Here is a 27240-nt window from a genome sequence, read left to right on the forward strand (position 1 = left end):
GTTACCGTTTTATTTTTAACCGTCTGTAATGCAATGCGGACAACACCTCACTAAACGAGCCCACGGGAGGGCTGTTTTGGGAAATAGAAAAGCATTGATCGATGCAATAGCTCTTCTGAGGTTTGGCTTGAGGCACTTTGTTGTTACATTTTGCTGTCCTTCGCCTGAATTTTGGGTGCTTGATGCTGACACCGAGTGCCTGAAGTGGGTCACGGTCCCTTCCCAGTAATAGAGATCCTGACCATGATGAGAGCAAACGTTCTAACTGAACACAAATGATTTACGGTGTTGTTCTGGGTACACGATCCATTCTAACCCCTTCATCCTGTGATCACCGTCTAATAGTCAAAGGCTGCCATGTTAGATCATTGCAATGTTCCAAACCACATCTTATTTCAGGTTGTGCAAAACTCGGTGTTGTAGCTTTAATTGTGGGGACCAATTCATTTCCACCCAGCCTCTGTATCCGCTCTCAGTCTCTCAACCCTTCCGGGTTTGTCCTTCTGTGAGGTGGATCAAGTGATTCAGTCACCGTTCCTTACAGCTCTCCTGTCTCAAAGTAGCACTTCTTCGAAAATGGATACAACCGTCTTTTTACTGCTCTTTGGTGAGTCGTGAAACAATTTTATACCAATTCCCGGTCTGAGTGGGCAACTGTAAGCGGGAGCGTGAGACTGAACCCGGCGGTGTCCGATCTCCGGTATCTCAGTGGATTAATGCAACTCATAATTTTGTGTGGAGCCTTCGACATTGGAAAGCATTCAGAGCGATTGCTTGCTTGTGTTGAATTCTCTGCGGGTAACGGTGAGGGGAGTGTAACGTTGAGGGGACAATCTCTCTTCATATCGGTATTAAAGTATCTCGCATCTAGTTTGTCTTTGACAATTGAATCTCTGAGAATCTGTCTGTTAACTCCTACAGCTTTGACCAACTGTTGGTCATCGGACCTAATATCTAATTTAGCGGCTCGGTGTCACATTTTGTTTGATATCGCTCCTGTGAGGCGCCTTGAGACGGGGTGAAAAGGGATGATATTGGTCTGCCGATTGCCCAGTTACTGTCTACAGTGTAGGAGTAAGATTGATATGAAAGGAAAATTCAAAGATCAACATCCACTGAGTTTGCTGATCTCTATCAAGGGGCGGGGGGAGGGGGATGAGTGGTTGCGGCGACACCATTGGGCTCAGTGCCCCAAAGCCATTGAATGAAATATCGGCCAAGTGTCGCCTTCTCGCATCTTATTGCATCTCGGACAAGCCCTGCTATTTCTGGCGGGGCAGTGGGACTAGCTGGATTGCTCATGCATCGATGCGGTGCGGACTCGATGGGCCGAATGACCTCCTGCCGTGCAGTAACCTTCTCTGATTCTCTGATTCTATGATACTATATGTTCCATGCTTGGAAGTGAGCATGCGCGTTCGGAGGGTGCAATTTCTTCAGGGGTCACCACGGCTGACCTCAGGTCAATCAACCCCTGCACTCAGACATGAGCAGATAATGCGGTGGGGTATTGGAGGGCGGCCCTGAGCAACTCCCTTCGTGAATACACTTCTTTGGGGGAGATAGAGAGAAAAAGGGGAGAAGAAACATTTTAACACATTCAGTGGATAATTTAGTAAATATATTTTTAGCTATTCCGTTGGTGCTGAGACATTGTTCCTTCTGTCAGAGGTTAAGTTCCTCTTTCTTTGAACAAACCCTCCTCTGAGTTGAAACCGCTCTCTTCCGCCATGAGGCCAACTGCTATTACTGTTCTCTTCAGTACTGGCCATTTTCAGTTTGCTTGCTTATTTTTCATTCTCTATTCCGTCTTGCATCTCGATTTTAGTGGGTGTGTGATATTTATGAGCGTGTGTGTACTGTCTGTACAACTAAATGTTTCTGGTGAATAATTCAGGCGCATTCAGCTCTGGGAATTTATTTTAACTCCACTTCCTCCTTCAGTGTGCGAGAATTGACCATGTCACGAAGATATAGATCTACACAGTTGGTGGAGATTAATGTTCCTCAATAAACAGAGTGCTGCAGCTGCAAGTTGGGCTCAGCATTAACCCCTTATCTCCAACTTTTCATGCTCTATTGTGTAATTAGACCCAAGGGCACCTATTCATAATTACCATGGATTATTGGAATTATTTACAAATTTACACCTCTCGACAGACCTTATTTAGTTATGGTGGTGAAATGGAGAACAATGGCGCACCATCTAATATGTCTCCTTATTGCTAACTTAGGTGATATTAGGTGTAACATTAAACATCTCCATCTATTTCAAGTGAACTCAATTCAATTTTATTAATAAATGAATGCCTGATGATCAGTGTGCTACTGCACCACTATTAGAGGTGGTTTTCAAAGAATTAATAAATTATTCGGTTAAAAGCCTTTCAGAAAGATTGCCACAATGTATTTTCATTCAATATATTTCAACACATTCTTGGTCTGCTACACTGTTCTTTCTGTCAGGGGTTCCCATTTTATTTGAGTGTTGTCCCTAAATAGATCCCCTTAATTATAGCTTCGGAGATGTTCGTTGCAATATTAAATATTTTTATTTATTTTAGGTGTCTTGAATTGTATTTTATTAATAAATGAATGTCAGTGAATATATATTTTACTGCACCTCTAATATTGGTTGCTTTCAAAGAATTAATGAATATAACCATCGGTTGGAAGAAAATCAGAAAGATTGGCACAATGAATTTTCATTCAGTGTGTTTAAGCACATTTTTGTTCTGCTAACTGTCCTTACTGTCAGCGGTTAAACTTCCTCTTTGTCCGAGGTGAAGCGCTTCTGAGCTGAAACCATTGGTTTCCGTTCTAAGTATTTGATATCACTGTTAAATTCTGCCTGCAATATTTTCAGATTCTTTACTTATTCTTGTTCAATTTACATCCTCCTTCCATACCGTTCACCCGAATTGTAACATTTGAAACAATGAGGTGATATTAGGTGTAATATTAAACATCTCTATCTATTTCAAGTGAATTCAATTCAATTTTAGTCTTAAATAAATGCCTGATAATCAGTGTGCTACTGCACCACTATTGTATAAGTATCGGTTCCCAGTCAGTTCAAACACCATTCTGGAGTAATTATTGAGAAGCCACCTCCTCCGTAAGTATGCTGGAGTTCACCATATCACAGATAAGGATCTGCACAGTTTGTGGAGACTAATGTCCTGAAATAAACACAGTGCTGCTGGTGCCCGTTGCTCAGAAAAAAATAATGTAAGGTTTTAATCGCGTAGTTGGGGGAGAGACTGTTTCCACTGGCAGGAGGGTCGGCATTCACCTTTTAATCTCCAACTACCACCTTCAAAGATTTGTGTATTTGTATCCCAGGTCTCTATGTTCCTGCATCCAATATGCAATTTGATCATTTAGGTTATATTGCCTCTTCGCACTCTTCTTTCCAAAGTACATCACTTCACACTTCTCTACATTAAATGTCATCTGCCATGTGTTCCCCATTTCACCATTCTACCAATGTCCTCCTGAGCTCTGCCAATATCCTTCTCTCCGCTTACTAAAATTTCAAGTTGACAAGAATCATAGAATCATAGATTCTTACAACGTGGAAGGAGGCTTTTCGGCCCGTCGAGTCTATGCTGGCTCCTTGAACAAGCTATCCAAATTAGTAACACACACCAATTATTTTCTCCATAACCCTGCAAATTAGTCCCCTTCAAGTACATGTCCAATTACCCTTTGAAAGTTCCGATGGAATCTGCTTCCATCACCACTTCAGGTAGTGTGTTCTAGATCTTCGCAAACCTCTTTATGTAAAATATTCTCCTCATTTCCCTCTAGTTCTTTTGCCAATTATTTGAAATCTGTGATCTCTGGTTACAGACCACTTGCCAGCGGAAACAATTTCACTCTACTTGCTCTATCAAAGCCCTTCATTATTTTGAATACCTCTATTAGATCTGTCTTTACACTTACCTGCTCTAAGGAGAACAACCCCAGCTTCTCCAAACTCTCCACAGAACTGAAGTCGCTCATCCCTGGTATCATCCGGGTAAATCTCCTCTTTACAATCTCCAAGACCTTGACATCCTTCCTAAACTGTGGTACCCAGAGTTGTACACGGCCAATGCCTCGGTCACTTCCTTGCAACCATCATAACCCAAATCTCCTTAATTACTTCAAATCAAATTACTTCTGCGTTCCAACTTTGGAATAAACACTGCCACACTCCCTTTTGCCGAGACTTTGACCCGCCATTTGTCATCATACTGCTGCGGCTATCCATCCGCTCAACCACTCCCATTCCCCAACTGTTGATGCCCTTGCCCCGAGTAAAACGTTTACTCTCTTCCATCCTGATCGCTCCTGCTGGTTTAATTCCAAGGATTGCAGACTTGAGCATATCTGGATCACAACTGGTTTAGCCATCCATCACCAGGTATGGCTGACCCAGAACTAGAACAAGCACAATGTCCTCTCTGAAAACCGCCTGCTACTCCAGGATTACCCTGGGGACCAAAGATAAGCTCCAGCTTCTTTTGTCCACTACAAACAATCTCCATAAATCTCTTGCCCAGCCCTCTCCACATTCACCTCCAACAACAAATACGAGGACCTCGTGAACTTCATGAAGTCTTACAGCACAGAGGAAGGCCATTCGGCTCCTCATGCATATGCCAGCTTTTAAATGAGCTATCAAATTAACCCCATTCTCCTGTTCTTTCACCATCTACATTTTTTCACTTTTCAAGTTTCTATCCAATTCCCTTTTGAAAGTTACTATTGAATCTGCTTCCACCACCATTTCAGATCATAACAACTTGTGGCATAACAAAATTTATCCTCATCTCCTCTGGTTCTTTTGCCAATTAACTTAATCTGTATCCTTTTGGTACCCGACCCTCCTGCCAGTGGAAACAGTTTCTCCCTACTCGATCAAAACCCCTCATAATTTTGAACACCCCAACTGAATCTCCCTGTAACCTTCTCTGCTCTAAGGAGAACAATTCCAGTTTCTCTCGTCTCTCCACGTAACTGAAGTCACTAAGATTAAGACCTACCATTCAGATGCCGCTGCTAAATCCCAAAATTCCCAATATCACCACGCCCAACCTCTCCTAAGCCCCCACCCCCCATCACCCAGCCCTGATCCTGATCCTTTTTCTCGTTTCCTTCCGATCTCCATACATGTACTTTCCGAGCTGAGCTTGCCCATTAGACTTATCTCCTGCTCCCTTGACCTTCTTCGGAATAAACAGCTGACTACCCAACTTCCATTCCGGGCCCCAATCCAGCTGAAATTGTGAATGGTCAGTTTCCTTAGGTACTGTGCTCCTCTTGCAAAACTGCCGTGAGACTGTTTGTTTCCTCGGTTTTCTCCCATTCTGTTTGAGAGCTGTGCCGAAATACATCTCCTCATTTATGGCATGGGAGATTTTAGTTGCAATATTATATATTTCTATGTATTTTAAGTGACTTGAATTGAATTTTATAAATAAATCAATGCCCAAGAATTAAATAATGATTTGAAATTAACTTTCGGTTGAAAGCATATCAGAAAGGTTAACACAGTGAATTTACTTTCAATATGTTTAACCTCAGTTTTCCGTTTTATGCATTTGCTCTCACTGCTAACTTCAACCTGATGTTACATCGGATTATATCGAATTTACAGTATGGAAACAGGCCATTCGTCGTAACTAGTCTGTGCCGGTGTTTATGCTCCACGCGAGTCTCGCCCCATCCGACATCACCTAACCCTATCAGCATATCCTTCTCCACCTTTATCTCTCATGTACCTATCGAGCTTCCCCTTAACGGCATCTATACTACTCGTCTCAACTACTCCATGTGGTAGCGAATTCCACATTCTAACCACTCTCTGCGTAGTCCCAATTGGATTTATTGGTGAATATTTATGTTTATGGCCCCTGGATTTGGACTCTCTCACAACTGGAAACGTTCTTCTCTCTATCTACCCTGTCAAGTCCTTTCATAATTTTAAAGACCTCTTTCAAGTCACCTCTCAGCCTTCTCTCTTTTAGAGAAAAGATCCCCAGCCTGTTCAATCTTTCCTGATACGGAAAACCACTCAGTTCTGTTGTTATTCTTGTTGATAATTTTTGCACCTTCTCCAGTGCCTCTGCATCCTTTTTATAATATAGATACAAGAACTGTTCACAGTATTCTAAGTGTGGTCTAACCAAGGTTCTATATAAGTTTAACACAACTTGTCTGCTTTTCAGTTCCATTCCTCTTGAAATGAACTCCAGTGCTGTGTTTTCATTTTATGGCTTTGTTCACCTGCGTTACTTTTAATAATTTGCTTATATGATCCCTCGATCCGTTTGTCCCTCTATCCCATTTAGACTCTCAGGAATGTGTGACCTTCTTATTCCACCAACCAAAATATACCACACAATATTTTCAAATTATTTTTAATTAGTCTGCCTTCTAAAGCGATGACACTCACATTGTGATATTCGTGACAGTGAGTTAAGTGTCTGTAAAAGTACCGGTTTCCAGTGGATTCTAACACCATTCACTTCTCATTATTTGGACTCCACGTCCTCCTTCAGCATGCTAGAGTTGACTGTAAGACCATGCGATCTGTAAAGATGCACAGTGTTTACCCACACAATCCACCCAGCTGCATTCCTTTTCTTTCAGTGACGGTTTCACTCAGTAACGAAATTGACCTTTTTGCATTTTGAATAAATTTTCACGCTGTTTTGTACCATCAGGCATCTTTTCATACCGGCCATAGATTATTGGAATTATTTACAAATGGACATTTCGATAGAATTTATTCAGTTATTGTGGTGGAATGTAGAACAAGGGGGCTCAATCTTAAAATTAGAGTTAGACGATTTGGAGTGAAAGCAGGAAGTACTTTTTCACACAAATGTTAATGGAAATCTGCAAAACTCTGCATTTCTGCCTGATTAACTGCTCAAGTTCTGAAGTTGGATTTGAATCAAAATGGGCCAGAATGCCACCAATTCAATCACACTGAGATACATCTATAACACAATGCACAAAAATCAGTCTGTATATGGATCCTCCGAAGGTACTGGTTGTCGTATAACTAATTCATATTTTCTCATTTTCGTGCTTTTTGGGGCTCGGCGGAGCGTTTCTCAAGGTTAGTGTTGAAGTTTTCTCTAAAGTAATGAAATTGAATGTTCTATACAGCTAAATCATTGAGTTTTGTTTTTATGTATGTTAAGTTAGTTGCTGTAATCTATTGGGTTGTGTCATTGGTAGCAATAATACAGATCTGCATCTCAGCAGCTCTCATTGCGAAGGCACTATGGGATATGTCCGGTTTTCTGACAGTGCATCCATACTCTTTCTCTGTCGTGGGATTCAAAACTACACCAAAGCACTCCAGGTGGAATATAAGAACACAGGAACAGGAATAGATCATTCAGCCCCACGGACCTATTCCGCCATTCAATTAGATCATGGCTGATCTGTGTCTTAACTCCATTTACCCGCCTTGGCTCCGTATCCCTTAATACCTTTGCTTAACAAAAATCTTTTAATCTCGGTTTTTAAATTTTCAATTGACCGCCAGTCTCAACAATTTTTTGGGGAAGAGATTCCCAGATTTCCACTCCACTTTGTGTGAATAATTGCTTCCTGACTTCAACCCTGAACGGCCGAGCTCCAATTTTCAAGTTATGCCCCCTTGTTCTGGATTCCCCCCAGCTGAGTAAATTGTCGCACTCTATTTTTTTTATTCGTTCATGGGATCTAGGCGTCGCTGGCATTTATTGCCCATCCCTAATTGCCCTTGAGAAGGTGGTGGTGAGCCGCCTTCTTGAACTGCTGCAGTCCTTGTGGTGAAGGTTTTCCCACAGTGCTGTTAGGAAGGGAGTTCCAGGATTTTGACCCAGCGACGATGAAGGAACGGCGATATATTTCCAAGTCGGGATGGCGTTTGACTTGGAGGGGAAAGTGCAGGTGGTGTTGTTCCCATGTGCCTGCTGCCCTCGTCATTCTTGGTGGTAGAGGTCGCGGGTTTGGGAGGTGCTGTCGAAGAAGCCTTGGCGAGTTGCTGCAGTGCATCCTGTGGATGGTACACACTGCAATTACGTTGCGCTGATGGTGAAGGGAATGAATGTTTAGAGTGGTGGATGGGGTGCCAATCAAGCGGGTTGCTTTGTCCTGAATGATGTCGAGCTTCTTGAGTGTTGTTGGAGCTGCACTCATCCAGGCAAGTGGAGTGTATTCCATCACACTCCTGATCTACCCAATCAAATACTTTAATCGTTTTAAACACCTCAATTTGATCACCACTTAATCTTTTACACTCAGCCTGGTCCATAAAACCTGTCCTCATAATTAAACCCTTTTATCCCACGTATCATTCTCGTGAATTTACACTGTAACCCCTTCAAGGCGAATACATCCTCCCAGAGGCGGAGTTTTCAGAATTTAACGCAATACTCCAGATGCGGTCTATCCAGATCATTATACAACTATAGCATAAGTTCCACTCCTTTGTAATCCTGCACCCTTGAGATAAATGCTATCATTCAATTAACCTTTGAAATTGTGTTTTGTACCTGTCCTCTAGTTTTTAGTGATTTCCGCATATGAACTCCGAAATCTCTCCAGCCCTCCACAGTTCCTTGCTTCTCACTATTTGGAAAACACACTAATCTATCTGTCTTCGGTCAAAGTGGATGGCTTCACATTCCGGCATATTGAACTCCATCTGCCACAGATTTGCCCACTCACTGAATCTATCAATTTCCCTTTCCAAATTTCTGCTCCCTCCTACACAACTTAATTTCGTCAGCAAACCTGGATATACTACTCTAATACGAATTACTAATTCCTTCATAAAAGTCATTGGTAAATATAGTGAAAAGCTGAGGCCCCAGTCCACATCCCCGGAAGGCACTACAAGTCACGTCCTACCAATCGGTGTATTTAGCCATTATCCCTCCTCTCTGTCTCCTACCTTTTAACCAATGCCCTACCCATCTCAATAGTTTGCCTCTAATTCCATGCACTTTCGCGGACAAATGCTCGACTGAATGGTAACATCACTTCTTTTGATCTAACCTGTGTTTCGTATTGTAAGCAATTCAAATCACATTTGGCAAGAGCCAAGCATTGCCTGGATGATTTGAATGATAAATCTCTCATCTCCCCCAGATCCCTTTCCTGCTTCTCCGTGGTCTGTATTTCCCTCTTGTGTATTCCACCCCTCCCCAACGCCAGTAACTCAATACATCACTACTCCTAGGCCTTCCTACTCTTTTGCTCTCACAGGCTTGAATTCCTCGTGAGTAAGTCCACAGCTGCCCTCTGTGCCGCTCTTGGCATTCTCCAAACGTCCCGTTGAGAGCTCTGTCAATCGTAACTTACGAACAGCATCACCAATACCATCGCCCCGTCCTCTTCTATTGCTGATCTTCCCACCCACCGCTCCCGCTGAGAGTTAACCTCACAAACGTCCTTCCCGTCTCACTTACCGCTCCCCCCCACCCCGACTCCACTACCCGCTTAGACTCTTCAGTGGATCAATCACCACTCCTTCTCATTTACATCCAGAATATCGGTTCACTCGCCAACAAGGCCCTTCTCATCCGTGTGGATGATTGTGGGATTGTGTTGACCTACTAGTTTTGACTGAGATCTGCCTTGTAATGTTGCCATCTAAGCCCCTCAATCTATTTCCTGGAAGCCTGTAGGGTACAGTTCTGGGTCCAGGCTGCACTGTTACTGTCTCAGAAACAATGAAATCAGAAATTTATCCTAGTGGCGGATGGATCTTAAGGGCTAATTTTAACCTAACCCGCCTGTCGAGAAACTGACTGGATCGGGCACAAAGCTGGTTGTGCGCCCCGCTCGAGTCAAGGAAAGTAATATAGGGCAGGGTGTTAAACTGGCGTTCCTCCCGATCCTGTGGTTTTCCCGCCAGGCGGGTTAGGTTAAAATTAATCCCATGTGAGAGGCAAACAGGCAGCAGCGCCGTGCAACTGATTTGATACAGGGAGAATTGTCCCTTCACACAGAGCCTGTATCACAGTATCTCTTTGAGAGAGGTGGCTCTTCATACAGAGCCTGCATCACTGTATCTCTTTGAGAGAAGAGCCTCTTCATACAGAGCCTGCATCACTGTATCTCTTTGAGAGAAGAGTCTCTTCATACAGAGCCTGTATCACTGTATCTCTTTGAGAGAGGTGCCTGTACACACTGTATCTCACTGAGAGAGGGGTCATTTTAACATAACGGGCCGGTGAGAATTGAGTCCAACTCCGATTTTACGGACTGTCCGATTTTACTCTTCTATTGAAGTCAATGTAGAGTAAAAATCGCGCAGGGTGTAAAACGGGCGTCCGACCCGATCTCGTCTATTACACGCTCTGGTTGGTTAGGTTAAAATTAGAGTTAAACAAACGCGAAGAAGAATGTAAAGGCAGCTGAGGCGACACAATATGAGGCCTGAATCAGAATGATTGCACCAAACTTCCCATGAATGAAATCCTTTTTATTCTTCAGTTTCCTTCGTCAAACCGACCCTGTCGATGGATCCAGCATGGAGTGTAATTCTACTGGGAGAAGAAGTTTCACTCACCTGTCACTTCGCTCACAGCAAATGCATTGTTGATTTCTACAGAAATAACGAAAAAACAAAAAACAAAATGTTTGCATATTTCAATGAAGTTAACTATACCGCTAAAACAAAGGATGATGGAGGGTTAAAGGTGAAAGGCAGCATCAGCTACAGGTGTAAATACAAAAAATACTTCGAGAATAACAGCAGCTGGGCATATTCACCACCCAGTGACAACGTGTGGTTAAATTTAACAGGTAAGGGAGGCTCGCCAAAAATCTTTGTGGTCAGTTAAGACTTTTATCTAAATATTGTTGTTAGTGTGCAGCGACAGCAACTGCGGTGTGTAATTGTAAACGGCGAATTCCAGCTGACAGGACGATGTGTAAAATTTGTTTAACAAAACGAATGTTATCTTATCCACGATCACTCCATCTCATTGAGAGGGTCTAGAACATTGTATGTTACTGAGAGAGGTGTCCCTTCACAAAGAGAGTGTATCATTGTATCTCACTGGGAGAGATGTCTCTTCCCACAGAGCCTGTATCGCTCTACCTCTTTGAGAGAGATGTCCCTTCACACACAGAGTGTATCATTGTATCTCACTAGGAGAGATGTCTCTTCACACATTGCCTGTATCGCTTTACCTCTTTGAGAGAGGTGTCCCTTCACACAGAGAGTGTGTCACAGTATCTTATTGAGAGAAGTATCGCTTCACACAGAGCCTGTATCGCTTTACCTCTTTGCGAGAGGTGCCCCTTCAAACATAGTGTATCATCTTATCATATTGAGAGAGGTGTCCCTTGACACAGAGCCTGCATCGCATTTCCTCTTTGAGAGAGGTTTCCCTTTACATAGAGATTGTATCGTTGTATCTCACTGGTAGAGGTGTCTCTTCACACAGAGCCTGTATCACTATTTATTTGAGATACGTGTCCTTTATCACAGAGCCTTACACAGAAACATACAGCACAGAAGGAGGCCATTCGGGCCATCAAGCCTGTGCTAGCTCTTTGAAAGAGCTATCCAATTATTCCCACTCTGTTGCTCTTTGCCCGGTATCCTGCAAATATTTCCTTTTCAAGTATAAATCAATATCATTTGAAAGTTATTATTGAATCTGCTTCCACCGCCCTTTCAGGAAATGGATTCCAGAAGATAACAACTCGCTGCCTAAGATAATGTCTCCTCATCTCCCCTCTTGTTCTTTTGTCAATTATCTTCAATCTGTGCCCTTTGGTTACCGACCCTTCTGCCCGTGGAAACAGTTTCTCCACATCTATTCCATCAAAACACTTCATCATTTTGAACACCTCAATTAAATCTCTCCTCAACCTTCCCTGCTCTAAGGAGAACAGTCCCAGCTTCTCCAATCACTCCGCGTATCTGAAGTCCCTCACCCCTGGTGTCATTCTGGTCAATCTCCTCTGCACACTCTCTAAGGCTAATGTGTTTTTCCTCGATCGATTTGACATATTCAAAACAGTTCTTATTTGCTCGATGTATTCTATTAATTACAGATAAACTGCCAAAGCCCACAGTCTCTATGGATCCGGCCGCTGGTGTCGTGACAGTGGGGGAGAGGGTTCGAATTAACTGCACTGCCAACTATTCCGCCGACAGGTCCCGCTTGTACAGACAAGGTGACACGAATCCCATTGATACACGGGATGTCTCAGGCTCTGAACGATCAATCATCTTCAACATCACAGACCCCGACCCAACTGACGGAGGAGCCTACATCTGTGACTTTGTGAAAACGGTAAAGGAGAAAGAATATATCTCGCCCCGCAGTGACCCGGTGCATTTAACTGTGAAAGGTGAGTCATAGGTTTAACATCATGTAAATGTATATGTGAGCCTTGCAAGCAAAGTAAACTTTGTAACTGAATATTCTACCCAGTGTGACATTCTTCAGTCAGTAAAGATTTTAGAAGCCCAGATTTTAACCTAACTCCATCGGTGGGAACTTCATTGGAGCATCAAATGAGGCGTTTGTCCGACCCGAACCCGCCTCTTCTGTGTATAGTCAATAACGTAATGTAAGAAACACTGCAGCCAATTTGCACACAGCAAGGTCCCACAAGCAGCAATTTGGTCATCACCAGATAATCTGCTGTTAGTGATGTTGGTGGAGGGATAAATATTGACCGAGGACACCGGAGAGATCTCCCCTGCTCTTCTTCTATTAGTGCCATGGGATCTTTTATGTCCACCTGGGAGGTTTAACGTCTCATCCGAAAGACAGCACCTCCTCCAGTTCAGCGCTCCCGCATTACTGGACTGCAAGTATCAGCCTAGATTATAGGCTCAATTCTCTGGAGTGGGGACTTGAACCCATGACCTTCTGACTCAGAGGCTCGTGAGAGTGCTCCCCACTGAGTCACAGCTGATGTTCTTCAAGTATTCTAAAAGAGGCGGGACGACAGTAAAAGCAAATTAAATCGCCTTATGAAATGTGGCAGGATGAGAGGAACTGAATTATAAACGCACGCTGTGGTAGATTTTCGACCTTACTGCCGGTGACATCCCTTAAATGGAGCGCAAAGAGGAAATTCCAAAGTTGTTTGGCGCGACGCGGCCTCTTCGACATCCAAGATGGCGTCTTGGATGCGCATGCACGTTTCCGGCGTGACGTGCGCCAGATGCCATTTTGGTACATGAGTTAGCGCGGGCGCAGATAACGAACGCTGGAATCATGTAAAGTGGGAAGAAAATGGCTTCAATCAGTGTGCAACGGTGATTTAAAGTGATAGACACCATTTTGGGACTTATCGCTCAACTCAACGCACAGTCTCAACTTCGATCATCTGAATGTGTCTAATAGTACTTGGAGGAACCCCCGCTCCCCCCCCCCCCCCCCCACACACACACACACACCGGCGCCATTTAAAGGGACCATGCAGAATTTACAGGTTAGTGTTTAGATTATTGCTTCTGGCTGCCGACACATTGGTAACTGTTTTCGATGTCTGTTACACTTGAATACTAGGATGCAGGGCCATAGCCTAACATTTAGAGCCAGGACGTGCAGGAGTGAAGTTCGGGATTGTTACTATATGCGAGGGGTGGGTGACATTTAGAACGTTCTTCTGCAGACGCAGTTGATGCTAGCTCACTTGTCAATGTTAAATCTGAGATTGATAGATTTCCGTAAATCAAGGGTATTAAGGGATATGGGGCTAAGGCGGGTATATTGAGTTAAGTCACAGGTCCACCGTGATCTCATTGAATGGTGGAACAGGCTCGAGGGGCTAAATGCCACCGCCACTTGATGTCTCTTGATATGCACCACCTTCTCCTGCAAGAAAGCCGGACGTGTGTATGAATGATGTGACTGTCATGGTTGAAAACCTGCCAGTGTGAAATATACCGCGATAATTAAGGATGCTGGAGGGTTAACGCAGAAAGGCAGCAACAGCTATAGGTGTAAATACTCAGAATACTTCGAGAATATCAGCAGCTGGGCATATTCACCACCCAGTGACAACGTGTGTTAAATTTATCAGGTAAGGTAGGCTCGCCTAAAAGCTTTGTGGCCAGTTAAGAATTTTATCTAAATACTGTTGTTAGTGTGTAGCGACAGCGACTGATGTGTGTAATTGTACACGGGGAATTCCAGCTGACAGGAGAATGTGTAAAATGTGTTTGACAAAACGAAATTATCTTATCCTCGATCACTCTATCTCATTGAGAGAGTCTGGATCACTGTATCTAACTGAGAGAGGTGCCCCTTCACACACAGAGTGTATCATTGTATCTCACTGGGAGAGATGTCTCTTCACACATTGCCTGTATCGCTTTACCTCTTTGAGAGAGGTGTCCCTTCACGCACATAGTGTATCATTGTATCTTTTTTTGAGAGAGGTATCACTTCACACAGAGCCTGTATCGCTTTTCCTCTTGAGAGAGTTGTCGCTTGACACAGAGAGTGTATCATAGCATCTTATTGAGAGATATGTCCCTTTACACAGAGATTTTATCATTGTATCTCACTGCGAGAGGTGTCTCTTCACACAGAGCCTGCATCACTATTTATTTGAGAGACGTTTCCCTTAACACAGAGCCTTACACAGAATCATACAGCACAGAAGGAGGCCATTAGAGCCATCATGCCTGTGCCAGCTCTTTGAAGGAGCTATCCAATTATTGCCACTCGGCTGCTCTTTGCTGGAAACCTGCATTTTTTTACCATTTCAAGTATATATCAATATCCTTTTGAAAGTTATTATTGAATCTGCTTCCACCGCCCTTTCTAGAAATGGATTCCAGAAGTTAACAACTCGCTGCTAAGATAATGTCTCCTCATCTCCCCTCTTGTTCTTTTGTCAATTATCTTAAATCTGTGCCCTCTGGTTACCGACCCTTCTGCCCGTGGAAACAGTTTCTCCCCATCTATTCGATCAAAACCCTTCATCATTCTGAACACCTCAATTAAATCTCTCCTCAACCTTCTCTGCTCTAAGGAGAACAGTCCCAGCTTCCCCAATCTTTCCGCGTAACTGAAGTCCATCATCCCTGGTATCATTCTGGTAAATCTCCTCTGCACCCTCTCTTAGGCTAATGTGTTTTTTACTCGATCGATTTGATACATTCAAAACAATTCTTATTTGCTCAATGTATTCTACTAATTACAGATAAACTGCCAAAGCCCACAGTCTCTATGGACCCGGCCGCTGGTGTCGTGACAGTGGGGGAGAGGGTTCGGATTAACTGCACTGCCAGCTATTCCGCCGACAGGTCCCGCTTTTACAGACAAGGAAACGAGAATCCCATTGATACACGGGAAGTCTCAGGCTCCGAACGATCAATCATGTTCAACATCACAGACCCCGACCCAACTGACGGAGGGGACTACACCTGTGACTTTGTGAAAACGGTAAAGGAGAAAGAATATATCTCGCCCCGCAGTGACCCGGTGCATTTAATTGTGAAAGGTCAGTCAAAGGTTCAACATCATGTAAATGTATATCTGAGCCTTGCAAGCAAAGTAAACTTTGCAACTGAATATTCTACCCAGTGTGACATTCTTCAGTCAGTAAAGATTTTAGAAGCCCAGATTTTAACCTAACCCCATCGGTGGGAACTTCATTGGAGCATCAAATGAGGCGTGTGTCCGACCCAAACCCACCTCTTCTTTATCGAGTCACTGATGTAATGTAAGAAACGCTGCACTCAATTTTCACACAGCAAGGTCCCACAAACATCAACATGGTCATCACCAGATCATCTGCTGTTAGTGATGTTGGTGGAGGGATAAATATTGACCGAGGACACCGGAGAGATCTCCCCTGCTCTTCTTCTATTAGTGCCATGGGATCTTTTATGTCCACCTGGGAGGTTTAACGTCTCATCCGAAAGACAGCACCTCCTGCAGTGCAGCGCTCCCGCATTACTGGACTGCAAATATCAGCCTCGATTTTAGGCTCAAGTCTCTGGAATGGGGACTTGAACCCATGACCTTCTGACTCAGAGACAAGTGAGAGTGCTCCCCACTGAGTCACGGCTGATGTTCTTCAAGTATTCTAAAAGAGGCGGGACTAGAGTAAATGCAAATCAAATCGCCTTATGAAATGTGGCAGGATGAGAGGAACTGAATTATAATCGCACGCTGTGGTAGATTTTCGTCCTTACTGCCGGTGACATCCCTTAAATGGAGCGCAAAGAGGAAATTCCAAAGTAGTTTGGCGCGACACGGCCTCTTCGACATCCAAGATGGCGTCTTGGATGCGTATGCACGTTTCTGGCATGATGTGCGCCTGACGCCATTTTGTTGCATGTGTTAGCGCGGGCGCAGATAACGAACGCTGGAATCATGTAAAGTAGGAATAAAATGGCTTGAATCAGTATGCAACGGTGATTTAAAGTGATAGACACCATTTTGGGACTGATCGCTCAGCTCAAAGTAAAGACTCAACTCCGACCATCTGAACATGTCTAATGGTACCTGGAGGGCCGCCCACCGGCGCCATTTAAAGGGACCATGCAGAATTTACAGGTTAGTGGTTGGATTATTGCTTCAGGCTGCTGAGACATTGGTAACTGTTTTTAGATGTCTGTTACACTTGAATACTAGGATGCAGGAACATAGCCTGACATTTAGAGCCAGGACGTGCAGCAGTGAAGTTAGGAAATGTTTCTATGTGCAAAGGGTGAGTGACATTTAGAACGTTCTTCTGCAGACGCAGTTGATGCTAGGTCACTTGTAAATGTTAAATCTGAGATTGATAGATTTCTGTGAACCAAGGTTATTAAGGGATATGGTGCTAAGCCGGGTATATGGAGTTAAGTCACATGTCCACCATTATCTCATTGAATGGTGGGACAGGCTCGAGGGGCTATATGCCACAGCCACTTTCTGTCTCTTGACATGCGCCACCTTCTCCTGCAAGAAACCGAGACGTGTGTCTGGATGATGTGCCTGTCATGGTTGAATAGCTGCCAGTGTGTGTGGCCTGTGTGTTGTGGGTGGGCGGATTGAAACAGTGGTAATGTGTAAGGGTAAGAGGAAGCATCTGATTGGAAGAGTTGTATCCTGATGGAAATAGTTTGTTGGTATGTGGGGGATGTGGTGCAGTGTCTGGTGCAGTTGGTAGGAGACGCCATTGAGAGTTGACCTCACTCACCTTGCCCACTCATGTAAAAGCATTGAACTTCTTCCTCCGCTGCGTCAATGTTCATGATTCTTGCGCCTGGCATTGATTTCTTACCCCGTTGCCTAACCCTGTCTTTCAAGGATATGTCTGGAGAGCCTCTTGCCCCCCACACTGAGGTTATAGAATGTCCCTCCTTCTGTCCACCTCTTGCAGCCAAGGCCTCCAGTGCATCAGCTGAGAACCTTGGTGCATGCACTTTCGCAGGCCTGGTAACAACTCAGATCAGCAGATTGGTGAGGTCTGGCGTGCAGATTGGAGGATGTGGGATTTAGTGGCATGCAACCTTTATTCAACATTTTAACATATCTCATCAGTATGTAAACATAGGGATGGGACCTGCATCTGTGTTTTACCTGTGCGATGTCTGAACTCTCATCCTACTCTGAAAAGACAGTAGAATGTTATTTTCCGCAAATAACAGGTACCAGCCAGCTTTAAGAGATTTATTAGAAACGTCCTCCCTTTAAGAGATTGAGCTCCCTCTGGTGGTTGAAAGTGCAAATTGCATTGATTCCACGTGCAAGGCCAGGAAAGGAACTCTGATTGCAGGTCAGTCCTCAGGTGGGTCGAAACTTGTGTTCCGCCTGCGCAGGGGCCATTGGGCGCGGGGTAAAAGCACATCAGGCTACCTGCGCCCAAAAACGGCACCTATCGAACTTTCCGCCCAGAGTGTGCAAATCACCCGCCAAATTTCCATCTCTAAGCTCAACAACCACCCCCCCCCCGCCCAGAAACTGCAGACCATAAACAACCTCGCAAGTGTCGACACCAGCCCACTGCCGATCCATATCTGAGCTCTGATCTCTCTTATAATCCGCCAATAATATCGCGTATTTCGCTGATATTATAAAATGATGTCAATGGAAATTGAAATCAAGACAGTTGTTTACCATGGCCGGCCCATCCGATATCACCCGTTTTGCACTATCCCCAGAAAGTTAAAATAGCCGCTCTGCCCCCTCCATCAATTTTTGTTAACCAACTGCAGCGGTAGTAATGGGCAAAGGGGTAGAAATTTGTCTTGGGATAACGCAAGATCAGCCGCCTGTTCTATGCCCCGTCCAAAGTTTTGGCGCCCAGGAATTTTCTGTCTCTTGTAAACCACTCCTGTATACTGCATCTGGTCAATTGCAGCTACACTCTCGAAATCGAACATTTCTGTCAATCCTGCTTCGATGTGGTCAGTAAAGAGAGTTCGTTGGATTTCCCTGCACAGGGGTCCTTCACTCCTCCGGGGGCAGCTTTCATTTATACAGAGATCGCGAGCGCAACCACGTGGAGGCACAGAATGTGTCCGGCTCTGAGCAGTCAGCCACTTTCACCATCAGGGACACAGCTGGGACAAGGAACTACACCTGTGGCTATGAGAGAAGGGTAAAGCAGGGAATGTATCACTCACCGCGCAGTGATCTGGTGCAGGTAACTGTGAAAGTTGAGTGGTACTTACAACACATTGAAAAAAAGCACTTGCTTTTATATCACATCTTCAACGACCTCGGGCCGTCCCAAAGGACTTTGATGGAATAAACAGGGAGAAACTCTTTCCACCAGTGGGAGGGTCAGTAGCCAGAGAACACAGATTTACGATAACTTGCAAAAGAGCCAGAGGAGGAGATGAGGAGAATTGTTTTTATGCAGCCAGTTGTTATCATCTGGAATACACTGCCTGGAAGGGTGGTGGAAGCAGATTCAATAATAACTTTCAAAAGGGGAAAATTGAATAAATACTTGAAAAGGACAACATTTGTAGGGCTGTGTGGAAAGAGCAGTGCAGTGAGACTAATTGGATAGCTCTTTCAAAGGACAATATTTCAGCTGTGAGGAAAGATTGGATCGGTTGGGGTCATTTTCTTTGGAATAGAGGAGGCTGAGGGGAGATATAATTGAAGTGCATAAAATTTTGAAGGGCCTCACGTTATTATGTTTTGCCATTTCAGAAATTCCTGTTGTGAAACCGCCCACACCGAAAAATCAAAGCTGGAGAAAAGGTACATCCATGTCACATCTCCACAATCCCACTCTCTCTGAAGGTGGGAGGTAGTCTGAGGATCTGTGAGAGAGGGAGTTTTGCATTATTGCTGCGAACCTGACGCGACCTGCACCGCCCTCTGGTGGTCAGAGTAGAAATAACCAACGGTCATGTGTGTATTCACGCAACAACCGCGATTCTGTATGCGGGGGTTTCGGCGCTCGTTGACACTGGTGACAAGTTGATGGAGAATCTAAACAACAGCAACCTGCATTTATGCAGCACCTTTAACGTAGTAAAACGTCCCGAAGCGCTTCACAGGTGTCTTTTCAGGCAACATTTGACACCGAACCTCATAAGGAGATATTAGGACGGGTAACCAAATGCTGGGTCAAAGGGGTAGCTTTTAAGAGCGTCTCAAAGAAGGAGAGAGCGGTACAGAGACAGAAAGGTTTAGGTTGACAATTCCAGAGCTTACGGCCTAGGCAGCGGAAGGCGTGGCCGCCAATGGTGGGGCGAAGGAAATCGGCGATGTGCAAGAGGCCAGAATTGAAGGAGCGCAGAGATCATGGAAGGTCATTGAGCTGGAGGAGGTTACAGAGATAGGGATGGGGTGAGGCCATGGAGGGAATTGAAAACCAGAATAAGAATTTTAAAATCGAGGGATTGCCGGATCGGGGGCCAACGTAGGTCAGCGAGCACAGGGGGTGATACGGGGCAGCAGAGTTTTGGATGAGCTCAAGTTAATGGTGGGTGCAAGGTGGGAGTCCGGCCAGGAGAGCAATGGAATAGTAAATTTTGAAATGGTGAAGTGTAATTCATTTATTGTCCTGAGGTCAGTGTACAATTCGATCAGCGTCTGTTACTGAAAGATGGCGAGCTCTGGCATAAGAATCTCTTGCAAATGTTCTGAGTTAGAGCTATTTCGAGTGGCCATTTAAACGTTGCCCGTTTTATACTATCGCATAAATTTAAAAGAGCAAGTGCTCAACTCCCTGGTGCGATGCCTGGAACACTCAACGTTCTAAATCAGAGACCACAGCACGTAAAATTTCCATTTATAACCAGCATGTTAAAACTTACTAGCCAGCCGTTACAAGTTAATTTCGAATCAGTATGAAATCGCACAGTAATTCAAGTGTTACAACCACAGAGGAACAGGACCAGGCCAGTCAGCTCCTCGAGTCTGCTCTGCCATTCAGATCGTGGCTGATATGCACCTCAACTCCATTCACCCGCCTTTGCTCCACATTCTTTGATACCCTTATCCAACAAAAATCTATTAATCTCAGTTTTGAACCTCCATTTGACCCCCAGCTTCTACGGCCTTTTGGGGGAGAGTGCCAGATTTCCACTCCCATTTGTGTGAAGACGCGTTTACTGATATTGCCGCTGAACGGCCCAGATGTAATTATAAGGTGTTGCCCCCTTGTTCTGGACTCCCCCAGCAGAGGAACTGTATTGCATCATAGAATGTTTACAGCACCGAAGGAGGCCATTCAGCCCATCGAGCCCTTGCCAGCTCTTTGTAAGAGCAATCGAGTTAGTCCCATTCCCCCGCTCTTACCCCATAGCCTTGCAATTTTTTCCCTTCAGGTATTTGTGAGAACCTGTATGGGTCCAAGCTCTGCCTGCCTTTTTGTGGAATACGTGTAAAATTCCTTGTTCCATTCCTGCTCAAGTCCCTCCCCTCACCTCTTTTTCCGGTACATTGATGACTGTATCGTTGTCATTTCCTGCTCTCGCCCCTAACTAGAAAATGTCATCAACTTTGCTTCCAATTTCCACCCTTCCTTCGCCTTCACATGGTCCATCTCAAACCCTTCTCTTCCCTTCCTAGACTTTTCTACCTCCATTTCTGGGGTTTGGCTGTCAACCAATATCTACTATAAGACGACTAAATCCCACAACTTACCTTGATTACACTTCCTCCCGCTCCTCTTCCTGTACGGACTCTATTCCCTTTTCCCAGTTTCTCCACCTCCATCACATCTGTTCTGATGATGCCACCTCCCGCAACAGTGCTTCCGATAGGTCTTCCTTTTTCCTCAACCGAGGATTCCCCTCCACTGTAGTTGGCAGGGTCCTCGGCCATGTCCGTCCTATTTACCGCAGTTCAGCGCTCACTCCTTCTCTTCCCTCCCAGAACCATGATAGGGTCTCCCTTGTCCTCACCTTCCACCCCACCAGCCTTCACATTCAACGGATCATCCTCCGCCATTTCCGTCACCTCCAGCGCGATCCCACGACAAACACGTCTTCCTCTCCCCTCCCTTTTCAGCATTCCGAAGGGGCCGCTCCCTCTGCGACACCCTGGTCAACACTTCCATTACTCCCAACACCCGCTCTCCTCCCCACAGCACCTTCACGTGTGAGCACAGGAGATGAAACACGCGCCCCTTCACCTCCTTCCTTCCCACTGTCCGCGGCCCCAAACACTTCTTCCAGGTGAAAAAGTGGCTTACTTTTAATTCTTTCGATTTAGTATACTGTATCCGCGGCTCCCAGTGCGGTCTCCTCTACACTGGGAAGACCAAACGCAGACTGGATGATCGCTTTGCTGAACATCTCCGCTCTGTCTGCAAGCATGACCCTGACCTGCCGGTCGCTTGCTATTTTAATTCCCCTTCCCTCTCCTCTCCGTCCTCGGCCTCTTACATTGTTCCAATGAAGCTCAATGGAAGCTCAAGGAATAGCATCTCATCTTTCGATTAGGCACTTTACAACCTTCCGGACTCAACATTGATTTCAATAACTTCAGATCATAACCACTGCTCCCATTTTTTCGGTCAGCCATTGTTGGTAATGATTCTTCTGCTGCCATTTACATCTACTCCTGATCAATCTTTTCTTTCTTAACCTGTCCCATTACCACCTTCCTTACCTTGAACCATCATCCCTTTTGACATTTAATCACTCGTGCCCTCTACTCGATCATAGACCTTCCATTTTGTTCTTTCCTGCCCTCCCCTCCTCTATCCTCCCTCCCTCCCCCCTTTCCCTGGCTCTGAACTTGCTAAAAAAAACTTTAACTCTTTCAACATCTTTTGTTCTCCCGCAAGGTCTCCGACCTGAAACGTTAACTGTTTCGTTCTCCACAGATGCTGCCTGACTTGCTGATCTTCTCCAGCATTTTCTGTTGTTCTTCAAGTATGTACCCTATTAAATCCTTTAATCATTTTAAACACTTCGATTAGATCACGCCTCAACCTTCTATAACCAAGCGATTCAAAGCCAAGTTTGTTCAACCCGTCCTCATAATTTAACCCTCTAAGCTCTGGTATCATTCTGGCGAATCTGCGTTGCACCCTCTCCAAGGCCAATGTATGCATCCTGAGGTGCAGTGCCCAGGACTGAACACAGTTTTCCGGATGTTGTCTAACTAGACCTCTGTACAGCTGCAACAGCCCTTTTGAGATAAAGACCAATATTCCATTAGCCCTTTTGTTTAATGTTGTACCTGTCCACTTGCTTTTAGTGATTTGTGCCTGATCACAAATTGCTCTGCTCCTCCACAGTTCTTAGTGTCTCTATGTCCCTTGTTTCTAGTTCCTAAAATAGGGTCAGATTCTGTTTGCAGTACAAAGTAGTAGGTAATGAAAACTACAAATGGGGTACATATAGATGCAGGTACCTACAGATATTCCAGATGGGGGTCTGCGTCTGCGTCAGTATTAATGATTGGAACTGTCAGCCAGCTGTGTCATGGCACTGCAGGATTTCGACCGGGTAGGAATAGCAAAGATTGGAGTGGAACTCCGTTGTGGGCAGTGGTGCAAAACGGGCGTTAACGCAACGGCCGTCTGTTACAGGCCTAACCAGATATTCAATTCTATCTGGACGGTCGTAAACTGGGTGGCGGCTGTGAAACCACCACCCGTTTTGCGACAATGCCTAAAAACAATTTTTTACCCCGTTGTGTGGAGTTTCTCCGTTTTGCAAATTATTATTTCTTTGTCTTTTTTAATATCCCGACTCTCTCAAGGCTGGCTGATCAAGATAGTGGCCGGATGTGCCGCAGTGATAACAGTCATCCTGCTCCTAGGACTCGCCTGGTTCTGCCTCCATAAGAAAAGTAAGTGACGGCTTAGATTTACCCTGATGATCAAATAATGCAAAGATTGAACGTTTCCTGAAAGATAATTAAGGGGGAGATCTCCCCAAGATACTTTAATGTCTCATGTGACACTTCCCAGTTTTGGTGGATTCCACACTTGTTATACCGATCTTGTTGACCTGGCATTGATTGGAACTTGATATAGGGTGGAGCATATAACAGGCAGCAAATGTGACACCGCCTGATTTGCGCTTCAGCCCGAGACAAATTTCTACCCCCCTAATCTTATTCAGGCGCTCGTCACAGCTCTTCCTTACTGCACAGAGGACAGGAAAACAAAACCCCGACAACAACCAACAATTAAGTGACATCTGGAGCTAAACACGATTCTTTTTTCCCCTTGTAGATGCCGTAGCTTCTCGCTCAGGCCACAACGTGAGTATTACATAGAATTATTTGGATTGTGCAGCACAGAAACAGGCCATTCGGCCGAACTGGCCCATGTTGGTATTTATACCGCACACGAGCCCCCTCCCACCCTACTTCACCAAACCCCATCAAAATATTGGTCTATTCCTTTCTCCTGCATGTGTTTATCTAACTTCCCCTTAAATATATCTATGCTATTCGCCCCAACTACTCCTCGGGGTAGTGAATTCCACATTCTCACCACTCTCTGGGTAAAGAAGTTTTTCTTGAATTTCCTATTGGATTGATTAGTGACTATCTTATATTTATGGCCCCTTTGAAATTGAACTTCCGATTCCAGAGTCCAAATCAATTATGTATCGTGAACCAACCCGTTACTACACTTGAATCTGTGCTGGGGATTGAAATTTAGGCAAAGTTCTTTCATTAATTTGAAGCAGCAGCAGTCAGCCGCACTGTAACCGGGAGCATTGGCACAAAACTGTTTATGCTGGTTGCAATCATTTAGAAATAGGTTTTTTGTACAGCTCTATTATTGGAAAGTAAAGGTTCAAGGGGGAAATTGGATAGGGCCTGTTTCTGGGCGGGAGTAGCACGATCCGCTATAACCCCGCACACAACGGTCCCTGCGCAGGCAGTACGAGATTTTTGTCAGGCCTGAGGACTTCCTTGCAATCTGCGTTGGAAATCAGCGTTGAACGAGGATTCCATGCAATTCGCACTTTCCACCAGCAGGGGGAAGCACCAATCTCTTAAAGGCAGGCTGTCTGTTAGAAATCTCTTAAAGGTAGCTGGTACCTGTTATTTGCTGAATATAACAGCTTGTTGTCTGCAAGGAGTCTGAAAGGAGATCAGACATCGCACACGTAAAGCACAGATGCAGGTCCCATTCCTATTTTTAAGTAGTGATGAGTTATGTTAAAAAATTGAATAAAGGTTGTGCACCACTAAATGCCACATCCTCCAATCTGCATGCCACCGCCTACCAATCTGTCGTTCTGAGACTCCGTGCACCAAGGTTCCCTGCTGATGCACCAGATGCCTTTGTGCAAGAGGTGGACAGAAGGAGGGACATCCTATATCCGCGGCGGGAGGGTGGAGCAAGAGGCCCTCCAGGCAGACACCCAAATGGCAGTGGGAGGCAGTAAGGGATGAAGTCAATGCCAGGCGCGCAGCATCATGAACATGGATGCACAACCGGAAGAAGTACAGTGCTTTTACATGAGTGGTCAACTGACAATTGACGTCTCCTACCAACTACACCACCAGCCTCCTCCATTGCTCCATGCACTACACCCCCCATCACCCGCATACCAACAAACTCTTTCCATCAGAACTCAACCCTCTCAACCTTACACATTACCACCATTGCAAGCCGCCCACCCACAACTCACAGGCCACACACATTGGCAGCTATGCAACCAGGGTAGGCACATCACCCAGACACAGGTCCCGCTTTCTTGAAGGAGAAGCCGGCAGATAACAGGAGGCAACAAGGGACGGTGGCATTTTGCCCGTCGAGCCTGTTCCACCATTCTATCAGATCAGGGTGAACATGTGACCTAACTCCATATAACCGCCTTAGCCCCATATCCCTTAATACCCTTGGTTCACAGAAATCTATCAATCTCGGATTTAGATTTCTCAATTGTGCTCGCATTAACCGCCGTTTGCAGAAGACTGTGCAAACTTCTCCCACCCTTTAACGTAAAAGCATTTCCTAACTTCATTTCTGCATGTCCTGGCTCCAAATGTTATGCTATGTCCCCTCGTCCTAGTATTCAAGCGGAGCGGACCTCCAAAAACAGTTACAAATGTCTCCGCAGTCAGAAGCAATAATCCAGCAACTAACCTGTGAACCCTACCACGTCCCTTTCAATGACGCCGGTGGGGGGTCCTCCAGGCACTCTATGCACGTTCAGATGGTCGGGGTTTGGACTGTGCGTTGAGTTGAGCGTTAAGCCCCAAAATGGTGTCTGTCACTTTAAATCAGCGTTGTACGCTGATTGAAGCCATTTTCTCCCTACTTTACGTGATTCCAGAGTTCGTTATCTGCGCCTGCGCTAACTCCTATGACAAAATGGCGTCTGGCACACGTCACGCTGGAAGACGCCATCTTGGATATCGCAGAGGCCGTGTCGCGCCGAAACAACGGGCGCAACACGGCCCAATTTAGCGCCCTGTCTATTTCACACCATCACCTAAAATTAGAAAAGATCCCACCCCTAATAGTAATCATTCTACCCTGCCAATTCATTGAAGGAAAACTCACTCAATACAGCCACAATAGTGGCTCAAACATGTATCCATCTTGCATCTCTGACCGGAACATTTGTATATTTCGCATTTCGCAGGATCCGAATGCCGCAGAGCCAGATGTTGTCTATGCTTCTCTGAGGACTGCAGCTTTGAATCGTGGTGGGATTGCTCGCAGTCTCAAGGCCGCGACTCCCACAGCCAACCCGGATGCCTGTGTGTACGCAGTGATGAAGATAAGATCGGGGTTACGAGAGGAAGACCCACCAGATGGCGAGTAACCGAACTCGAATCCACCCAATGATTAAAGGATTCAACGAGGCCCAGTCAATATCGGCACCATTGAGAAGTGAAATCTCATTTCCAATGTTTGAAATTGTTGCCTTACGAGGTTGGACCTATTCCCAAAATATTTCCCTGATTCTTGTTCTCCGCTTTTAGTGTGTTGTTGCCTTTTGTTGGCTTGTTGTGTGAAATTCTTATATTTATAAACACCAGTTTTATAACCCGGTGGTAAGTTCATAGAATCATAGAATGATACAGCACGGAAGGTAGCGATTCAATCCACTGTGCCGTTGCCGGTTCTTTGAAAACTCTGTTCCATTTAGGCCACTGCCCTGCCCTTTCCCCATAGCACAGCAACATTTTCCCCTGAAAATCGATTTCAACTTTTTCGATTTTTTTCGTTCCAGCCACACCCAGGAGCACATTAATGCAGAACCCGCCCTGATTGAATCTTTCTGCAGGTCTCAGTGTGCAGGGAAGGGTTCTGTGCTGCCTGAATCATTAAGATGTGGAGATGCCGGTGATGGACTGGGGTTGACAATTGTAAACAATTTTACAACACCAAGTTATAGTCCAGCAATTTTATTTTAAATTCACAAGCTTTCGGAGGCTACCTCCTTCCTCAGGTGAACGATGTGGAAAAATGTTCACCTGAGGAAGGAGGTAGCCTCCGAAAGCTTGTGAATTTAAAATAAAATTGAATCATTAAGGGCCACCTGCAAAACCAGAACCATGGTATTCCAGCCCAGGTAATCAGAATTGATATTTCACAGAGAGGACTAAGAAGATGAAATAAATACTCGTAAGAGTAAGAGTAATATAATAATTACCCAGAAGGTTGGAAAAATATGATAATTACCCTGAAGGTTGGAATAATATGATAATTACACTGCAGGGTTGGAGTAATTTGATAATTACCCTGAAGGGTTGGAGTAATATGATAATTTCCCTGAAGGGGTGGAGTAATATAATAATTATCCTGAAGGGGTGGAATAATATGATAACTTCCTGAACGGGGTAATGTGATAACTGCACTGTA

The 27240-nt window shown here is 44.9% G+C and overlaps 1 protein-coding gene across 1 annotated transcript; it reads left to right on the plus strand.

Annotated features, from left to right (window-relative positions):
• Positions 1 to 502: 502 nt before the first annotated feature.
• Positions 503 to 26564, plus strand: LOC137312558 (putative killer cell immunoglobulin-like receptor-like protein KIR3DX1). The gene is made up of 8 exons (XM_067979089.1): positions 503 to 607; positions 10495 to 10806; positions 12070 to 12369; positions 15187 to 15486; positions 19143 to 19193; positions 23160 to 23249; positions 23638 to 23666; positions 26015 to 26564. Exons 1-8 carry the CDS (start codon positions 577 to 579, stop codon positions 26195 to 26197), a joined length of 1296 nt encoding a protein of 431 aa, XP_067835190.1. The 5' UTR covers positions 503 to 576; the 3' UTR covers positions 26198 to 26564.
• Positions 26565 to 27240: the final 676 nt, after the last annotated feature.

The sequence above is a fragment of the Heptranchias perlo genome, unplaced genomic scaffold (assembly GCF_035084215.1).
Source record: "Heptranchias perlo isolate sHepPer1 unplaced genomic scaffold, sHepPer1.hap1 HAP1_SCAFFOLD_43, whole genome shotgun sequence".
NCBI classification, from domain to species: domain Eukaryota; kingdom Metazoa; phylum Chordata; class Chondrichthyes; order Hexanchiformes; family Hexanchidae; genus Heptranchias; species Heptranchias perlo.

Coding starts and splice junctions, on each gene's coding strand:
- LOC137312558 (XM_067979089.1), top strand. CDS start 577: ATGGATACAACCGTCTTTTTACTGCTCTTTG. Junction 608..10,494: donor CGTCTTTTTACTGCTCTTTG/GTGAGTCGTGAA, acceptor TTTATTCTTCAG/TTTCCTTCGTCAAACCGACC. Junction 19,194..23,159: donor AAATCAAAGCTGGAGAAAAG/GTACATCCATGT, acceptor GACTCTCTCAAG/GCTGGCTGATCAAGATAGTG.